Source organism: Terrapene carolina, unplaced genomic scaffold, assembly GCF_002925995.2.
Source record: "Terrapene carolina triunguis isolate 2854851 unplaced genomic scaffold, T_m_triunguis-2.0 Scaffold233, whole genome shotgun sequence".
NCBI classification, from domain to species: domain Eukaryota; kingdom Metazoa; phylum Chordata; order Testudines; family Emydidae; genus Terrapene; species Terrapene triunguis.
Window position 1 is genome coordinate 4,356,773 of NW_020664584.1, and position 9,415 is coordinate 4,366,187.

General features: G+C 42.2%; 1 protein-coding gene across 1 annotated transcript in view; it reads left to right on the top strand.

Moving 5' to 3' along the window:
* Window positions 1-9,415, top strand: part of PTPRT (protein tyrosine phosphatase receptor type T) — a 697,808-nt gene that overhangs the window by 654,600 nt on the left and 33,793 nt on the right. The window contains exon 20 of the mRNA XM_026656812.2: window positions 6,571-6,658. Within this exon, the coding sequence (XP_026512597.1) occupies window positions 6,571-6,658 (88 nt within the window). The remainder of the gene's footprint in view (window positions 1-6,570; window positions 6,659-9,415) is intronic.

Consider the following 9,415-nt stretch of genomic DNA (forward strand, 5'->3'; position numbering starts at 1 on the left):
TATATATATATATATATATATATATATATATATATATATATAGGAATAAAATGTGACACTAACAACAGGGATTGATAACATTGGTCAGAATGAGGCATAATGTGGGGATGGCTTGTTTAAATGTCACTTACTCAACCTTCAGTACACTTTAGTTCTGACTTGCAGCACCTCTGATCCTAGTCTAAGCTTCCTATGAGCAAAGACTGCCAGTGTGGAAGATGAGGAAGACAGATGCCCAAATTCATTTTCATTTGTGGTTGAGGACAGCATTGATACAGCTCCCCAGAAGTGAATAGCTTACTGCATACCCATGCTGCACTACTGGGGTATTTTATTTATTTTGGATTTTGTGGCTGGTACCTAAGGCATTTCAGGATGGACTTCTCAGTGCTTATTATGGAGTGTGAAGTCTGGCTTTTATCCCATTCATAAAATCATAGAAGATTAGGGTTGGAAGAGACCTTAGGAGGTCATCTAGTCCAAACCCCTGCTCAAAGCAGGACCAACCACAACTAAATCATCCCAGCTAGGGCTTTGTCAAGCCAGGCCTTAAAAACCTCTAAGGATGGAGATTTCACCACCTCCCTAGGTAACCCATTCCAGTGCTTCACCACCCTCCTAGTGAAATAGTTTTTCCTAATATCCAACCTAGATTTCCCCCCACTGCAACTTGAGACCACTGCTCCTTGTTCTATCATCTGCCACCACTGAGAACAGCTTATCTCCATCCTCTTGTGAACCCTCTCCCCTTCAGGTGAATGAAGACTGCTATCAAATCCCCCCTCACTCTTCTCTTCTGCAGACTAAATAAGCCCAGTTCCCTCAGCCTCTCCTGATAAGTCGTGCCCCAGCCCCCTAAACATTTTCATTGCTCTCTGCTGGACTCTCTTCAATTTGTTCACAGTCTTTCTGTAGTGGGGACCCAAAACTGGACGCACTACTCCAGATGTGGCCTCACCTGTGCCCCAGGACCGACCCCTGGGGCACTCCGCTTGATACCGGCTGCCAACTAGACATCGAGCCATTGATCACTACTTGTTGAGCCTGATGATCTAGCCAGCTTTCTGTACACCTTATAGTCCATTCATCCAATCCACACTACTTTAACTTGCTGGCAAGAATACTGTGGGAGACCTTATCAAAAGCTCTGCTAAAGTCAAGGTATATCACGTCCACCACTTTCCCCATATCCACAGAACCAGTTATCTCATCATAGAAGGCAATCAGGTGAATCCATGACTGTTTCTGATCACCTTCCTCTCCTCCAAGTGCTTCAAAATGGATTCCTTGAGGACCTGCTCCATTATTTTTCCAGGGACTGAGGTGAGGCTGACCGGTCTGTAGTTCCCCAGATTCTTCCCTTTTTAAAAGATGGGCACTATATTTGCCTTTTTCCAATCGTCTGAGACTTCCCCCTATCTCCACGAGTTTTCAAAGATAATGGCTCTGCAATCACATTAGCCAACTCCCTCAGCACCCTTGGATGCATTGCATCCAGCCCCATGGACTTGTGTATGTCCAACTTTTCTAAATAGTCCTGAACCTGTTCTTCCACAACTGAGGGCTGCTCATCTCCTCCCCATAGTGTGTTGCCCAGTGCAGCAGTCTGGGAGCTGACCTTGTCTGTGAAGACCGAGGAAAAAAAGCATTGAGTACTTCAGCTTTTTCCACATCATCTGTCACTAGGTTGCCTCCCCTATTCAGTAAGGGTCCCACACTTTCCCTGACCACCTTTTTCTTGTTAACATATCTGTAGAAACCCTTTTTGTTACCCTTCACGTGCCTTGCTAGCCACAGCTCCAATTGTGCTTTGGCCTTCCTGATTACACCTCTGCATGCTCTAGAAATATTTTTATACTCCTCCCTACTCATTTGTCCAGGTTTCCACTTCTTGTAAGCTTCCTTTTTGTGTTTAAGCTCACTGAAAATTTCTCTGTTAAGCAAAGCTGGTCGCCTGCCATATTTGCTATTCTTTTTGCACATCAGGATGGTTTGTTCCTGCTCCCTCAATAAGGCTTCTTTAAAATACAGCCAGCTCTCTTGGACTCCTTTCCCCCTCATATTAGCCTCCCAGTTCCCTGGGGGAGTCTGCCCATCAGTTCCCTGAGGGAGTCAAAGTCTGCTTTTCTGAAGTCCAGGGTCCGTATTCTGCTGCTCTCCTTTCTTCCTTGTGTCAGGATCCTGAACTCGACCATTTCATGGTCACTGCTGCCCAGGTTGCCATCCCCTACCAATTCTTCCCTGTTTGTGAGCAGCAGGTCAAAAGGAGCACAGCCCCTAGTTGGTTCTTCCAGCACTTGCACCAGAAAGTTGTCCCCGACACTCTCCAAAAACTTCCTGGATTGTCTGTGCATTGCTGTATTGCTGTCTCAGCACATGTCAGGGTGATTGAAGTCCCCCATGAGAACCAGGGCCTGAGATATGGAAACTTCTCTTAGTTGTCCGAAGAAAGCCTCCTCTACCTCATCCTCCTGGTCTGGTGATCTATAGCAGATGCCCACCATGACATCACCCTTGTTGCTCTCACCTCTAAACTTAATCCAAAGACACTCAACAGGCTTTTCTACAGTTTCATACTGGAGCTCTGAGCAATCATACTGCTCTCTTACATACAGTGCAACTCCTCCACCTTTTCTCCCCTGTCTGTCCTTCCTGAACAGTTTATACCCACTCATGACAGTGCTCCAGTCATATGAGTTACCCCCACCAAATGTCTGTTATTCCAATCACACCATAGTTCCTTGACTGTGCCAGGACTTCCAATTCTTCCTGCTTGTTTCCCAGGCTTCTTGCATTTGTGTACAGGCACCTAAGATAACTAGCCGATTGCCCTACTTTCTCAGTATGAATAAGGAGGCATCCCCTGTTGCACCCTTCTCCTTGTGTTTCCTCCCGGTATCCCACTTCCCTCCGGGCTTAGGTCTCCATCCCCCGGTGAACCTAGTTTAAAGCCCTCCTCACTAGGTTAGCAAGCCTGCCTGCAAAGATGCTCTTCTCTCTCTTCGTTAGGTGGATCCCATCTCTTCCTAGCAATCCTTCTTCCTGGAACAGCATCCCATGGTTGAAGAATCCAAAGCCCTCTTTCCGACACCACCTGCGCAACCACGCATTTACCTCCACTATTTGATGATCCCTATTAATTATATAATAAATTATAAATACTGTTTGTCTCCTAACTGGTAGGGATCTTATTTACATTTTACAAAAATTTCTGTAGGAAAAGAGCATTGAAAATTAAGACCCAGATCTTGTGAACACTGAAATTCTACAAACGACCAGAAAGCGCTTAACTAAATAAACAAGTGCAGAATAGTCACTCTTGAGCATAAAATGAGAAAAAAAATAAAGAGCTAGCAACACATAAATAAAACATCTGATTTAAATTTGGACAATTGTTTTGATTTTTTTTTAATCATGACTTTTATCTATCCTGCTTTAAATAATAAAATTATTTTGATTTTTAAACTAGCAGAATGAAAACTAGTTACAAGTTTTTTATATTGCACAGATAACAGAAATCCTGTCTCATCTCAGTGGTGCAGAAATGCTTGTTATATAAAAAAAACTTCTAGTGTAGAATTTCAGATGTGGTCTCCCTTTCGTGGATGCAGTTTAATTTGTGCCTGTTATTTTTGCACTTCCATTTCAGCTGTAGATGCAAATATTAACAGCCACACCTCTACCTACCTCATTGCCGATCACAGATCCGGAGGTTAGTGGTGCAGTTTCTCCAATTTGTTCATCTTGCTAATGGAAAAGCATTTGCACAAATGGTACCCTCAAACAGGGAATCCGTGCCTTCCATTCAAACAGAGATTGATATCTTAGTATAGTGTAAAATAACTCAGTGTTCAGTGAGAAGAACAATCATCAGCTTCCTCTTGAATCTTCTGAGGTCATAGCAGGCCAGTGGTTTCTTTTAGCAGAAATCCTCATCAATTTAAATGGGAAGTTTCATGCTCAAATCAGTGGAAGGATAGGGTTATTTGAACATAAGAACAGCCATGCTGGGTCAGACCAATGGACCGTCTAGCCCTGTATCCTGTCTTCCGACAGTGGCCACTGGCAGTGCTTCAGAGAGAATGAACAGAACAGGCAATCATGAAGTGATCCATCCCCTGTCACCCATTCCCACCTTCTGGCAAACAGAGGCTAGGGACACTTCAGAGCATGGTTTTGCATCCTTGCCCATCTTGGCTATTGATGGACCTATCCTCCATGAACTTATCCAGTTCTTTTTTTAACCCTATTATAGTCTTGGCCTTCACAACATCCTCTGGCAAAGAGTTCCACAAGTTGACTATGCGTTGTATGAAGAAATACTTCCTTTTGTTTGTTTTAAACCAGCTGCCTATTAATTTAATTTGGTGACCCCTAGTTCGTGTGTTATGAGAAGTAGTAAACAACACTTCCTTAACTACTTTCTCTACATCAGTCATGATTTTATAGACCTCAATCATATCTCCCCTTAGCCGCCTCTTTTCCAAGCTGAAAAGTACCAGTCGTATTAATCTCTCCTCATACGGAAGCCGTTCCATACCCCTAATAATTTTTGTTGCCCTTTTCTGAAACTTTTTCAATTCCAATATATCTTTTTTGAGATGGGGCGACCAGAACTGCACGCAGTATTCAAGATGTGGGCGTACCATGGATTTATATAAAGGCAATATGATATTTTCTTTCTTATCAATCCCTTTCCTAATGATATGGGTTTTATTGGATCTGACTGCATCCCCTTTGGTTGGACAAGACCGCATCACCCTGGTATAAATATGATGAGGTGGGATTTTTTTTTCTTCTCAAAAGTTTATGATTAGATTGCTAATGACTATTGCCATGCTCTGGTCAATGTACTGTAACTAGATCCTAATGTAAAAATAAGGCACCTTTTTTCCCTTCTCTTTGAAGATGAAAATGAGCCTCCCACACCCACTTTGTTGTACTTATTTTTTTTGCCCAGGAGATTAGCTGCTATTATGTAGTAGCTCTCTGTAAAAGGAAATAGAAGTGTGATCAAAGCCCTCACCAATTACTGTTATCACCTCTTGCTCCTGGGCTTTTGAATTGGGTCTTGCCTTCCCTGTTGTCAACAACACTCATAGATGTGCCTGACATTATCTGTCCTGGAACTCTATGAGAGGAAATTCAAGATCTGCCAGGAAGTCGCTCAGATCACGTTTTATTGCAATGTCAGGTTTGTAGATCCTAGTTATTATGTCTCTCTTCCATCCCCAATCAGACACAATAATAGACCTGGATGGCTTGTGAAGATACATGTGAGTTTATTTTCAAATTTGGGCTATTGCAAACTACCCACTGCTAGTGAAGGCAAAATAAAGTCTCCAAGGGTTAAATTAAAAAAAACATTATTTCCTAAGAATCCTAAATAATACAGTTTGTAACACTGCTATTATTCTCTTGGAATTTGCTTACAAGTCATGCTTGGGACTGGCAAAGTGACAGAAAATCTCAGGGGAAGGTAAATAGGAGCGGCCGTTTACATTCCCAACACTGAGCAAAGCCAGGATGGGGCTACAGCTGAGAATTCACGTTTGTGGTTTTCTGTCTCAGCTGTGAGAAGCTATGCAAGTGGCACTAAGAGAAGGTTAGTGCCATCTGTGTCCCAAAAGAGAATGCTGCTCCTGCTTCTCTGAACTGCCCATGCTGAAGTTTCCCTGACTATGTCTTGAGTGATCATCCCAATTTACAGACACTTCAAGCCATGTTGCAAAGAGGGGAAAGTCTGCCTCCCTGGCCATGTCCCAGGAGATGTGCCTTTTTCCTGGCTATTTCCATAAGAACCTTCATTTGGGAAAATGGTCCATATGATCATATCCAAAGGGACTCATGTGACCAAGTCAGAGGCTGGTTCAAATGCGAGCAGTGGGATGTGGGACCTCCCCCTCCAAGAAACAAATCCCAGGTTTATAACTGTGGCCATGTCCTTTAGCTGTGTGTCTGGGTGTACATTTTATGCAGCATTTGATGCTCAATCCCTGTGTCGTACAAAGACAATGGCTATAATATCCTTCTGTGTGGGCGAGGTGGGAAAGCCTTGCAGGAATTCCTTTAAGAAAACTAGCAGAAGGTTCGTATGGTGTAGTTACTGAAGACTGGTATCCCACTGTTATTAATCCAGAAATAGGAGAAACCACCCTATATACTTTCCATTTAAATATCCTACAAGACTGAGTTCTGCATTTCAGCCATCTGGTCTTTCTCAGGGGCATATGTGTGTGAAACCCTCACGGACCCTGCACTGCAGGGGGAACGTCGCTCGCTCTATAAATATGCCGCCAGAAGCAAATGCACTTCCCCATTCCTTTTAGGTCCATACTTGCGGGAGGAAAATGATTCTTAGCCAGCATAAGCCAAAGGGTGCTAATGGTCTCTGCAGAGCTGTGCCTTTTGCATAATCCGATGTGCCTTTTCCTCCTTGAGAACAGCTGTTTGGTTGGTTGAGTACTGAATTATACATCGCCTTTATTTTTGCCCAGCTTTGTCATGTTAAACCACCTGAAGGCATTGGCCACTCTTTTTATAAACACTCTTCCACTGTTTATTTTTCAGGCTCTACCCGAGGGGCAGACGGCATCTTGGGATACGGCCAAGGAAGATGAAAACCGCAATAAGAATAGATATGGGAACATCATCTCCTGTAGGTGCAAATTCAAATTAAACTGAGCTTACTGTATGTGTTTGTCAGCATCTGGACAGATGTTCGAGAGCCTAAATAAAGAAAAATGGCTCAAAATGCCCAGCCTTTGAACAGTTCAATTAGTTAGTTGCAGGCTAAGCTTCTTGTTATGATTTCTCTCCCCTCCCCCTCCACCCCCCACTGTGCCTTTCAGATTTTGTACTTAAGGGCAAAATCCTGCTGTCAGATTTTCACAGTGGACTGTGATGCCAAGAGTCTGTTCTATCTCTACATACACAGAGCTTTCAATACCACAAATGGGAGTTCAAGGGGCAACTAGGAATATCAGAGCTGAGATGTGGATCAGAGAACAGAATTTTTACCTTAGAATAGAAGTTGATAGACTCTAGTCTGTAGAGCACTCACTGGTGGTCTCCAGAGAGCTGGTTGCTTATATGGAGTAAGCTCTGTTCCTTGTTCCTCCTAAATCACATTGACAGCTAAAATAACATTAAACACTTCCCAATCTTACCTGCTCAAGTGAGCAATTGGTGTAGTTGCTACAGGGATGTTTTGGGATTGTAAATGAGATGGGAGGTGTGTGAGACCCTCTCTCTCTATTGAGATATGTTCAGCAGCATGGAAGCTATTTTAGAACCCCTGTATTCGATCATTGAGATAAGAAATTGACCCAGGAACACAAACGGACACTTTTTGAGAGTTCCACTGAAGTCAGGTGAGTCATGCTAGTGTAAATGAGGGGAAAATTAAGCCCCATGCATTTATACATTTTATGTTGACCAGGGGAAAAATATCTTTCTTGCAAACATAAAGAATAGTCTTATGGTTAAGCCACTCGACTATGACTCATCGGATTTAGAATTCGTTCTTGGATCTGGCACAGATTTCTGGGTGACCTGGGCGAAGTCACTGTCTGTCTGTCTGCCTTAGATCCCCGTTCATAAAATGGGGTTAATAATACTGCTTATTTCACATCTTTTCTCTGTTTTGACAGTTTAGATTGAGTTCCTACTCTGGAGAATTTACAGTGTTTTACTCTGTGTTTATAGGCTGCCTAGCACAATGTGATGTATAAAATAATAATAATATTAGTCAGAATGGGCAAACTGTGCTGGATAAAATAAGCTCTTCCTCTGCCCAGACACTTGGTCAATACCCAAACCAAATCTTTTAATTTTTTTTTAGTTTCAAAAAGTTTGAAACATTTTGGTTGGTTGCTTGGGATTTTTTTGCTTTTGTTTTTTTGTTTGGTTTGTCTGTGTTCCAGCTGGATGTGGTTTAACCTGCATAATCTGATGCAGCAACAGAATTGAACAATGGATCTGAGCCAAAACCCTGGATCTAGAGAGTTTCCATCTGCCTGCAGGGAAGATCTAGATTTGGATCCTAAGTTTTTGGCTCAGGCTCATGTCTAAACAGAATGAAATCACTATAACAAATGGAAAAAATGAAAAAAGAAACTGAACTAATACTGTAGCATTAGGAGCCTACCTAATCATGAACTGAGATCCACTAATACCTTTTGAATATAATTTATTTTCCAGCTTCCGTATCTGTGGCACCAGTGATATAAAAACAACAACTCAAGCAACAGGCTGTTGGGCATGGTGTAGAATGGTTTAGAAACCTTTTGATCTAGAGGAATAATGATGAGATTGAAAGTAAATCAGGAATTCCTTAATTTTAATCCCAATTTTGCAACTGATTTACTCTATGGCATTGGGCAGGTCACTTAACCTCCTTGCTTCTGTTTCTCCATCTGTAAAATGGAGATGGTAGTACTCGAGTGAATACTTGTCCAGTGTTTTTGAAGAAGAAAGTGCCCTGTATTTATGAGTGGTGTATGTAATGAGGAAAATATGTGAGGCAATTTTTTCAGGTAGTTTTGAGTAAGCAGAGGACATGACTGAAGATAGAGGACAGAAGCAACTAAACTATAGTTACTGTCCAATTTAGGACTCGAGAGATCACCAAGTGCAGCACATGGCAAAAATACACATAGTGAAATCAAACAAGGTGAATGGGAAATGACACAGTGGGGAAATGTCCATAATGTTGCGTGCTTGAAGTTAATTACTTGAGATTGTTAAATAGACTCAAATGGAATTATTTAATCAAAGATTAACTATCTGAGATTAGTAGAGCACTATACAGAATACAGAAATAATAGATGCATTCTGACCCTTGATATCAGGTAAAAACCTGGCCTCTGAGTCTCTCTCTTCTGTAAGTGATGAGATTTGAGCAGTTAGCACTCGCCGAGCTGACTTTCAAATCCCTTGTTTTTTATAGAGCATGAGACAGAGGCTCTCCTTTTTGTAAGGGAAAATTGCTTTCCCGCGATTAATTTCACTATGTGTCTTGTTTTGACATTTTTGTTTTACCTAATTACTTATGGAATTTCTTTTATGGAATTTTTAGGTTACATGATCAATAAACTAAAGGGAATTCTAATCTGATCATTATTACTGACAGCTGTTACAACCGGCAGTTTTACTGAGTTAAAACCATCTTTCAATGGGTCATTGTTTCATCCATTACAGAACCCATCTGTAATAACAATGATTCCTTATCAATCACACAGTCCATTACAGAAAACATCTGTGTGGAAGGTTCGTGCCGGGGCTCGACCCTCCTGGACAGGAGGGGAGCCATGCCGACTCACTACAGGCCCTTAGGTGCAGGGGCTGAGCGACAATACCACAGTTAAGGAGCTCAGGCCCTCTGGTGCAGGGGGCTGAGCAAGAGTATCACAGT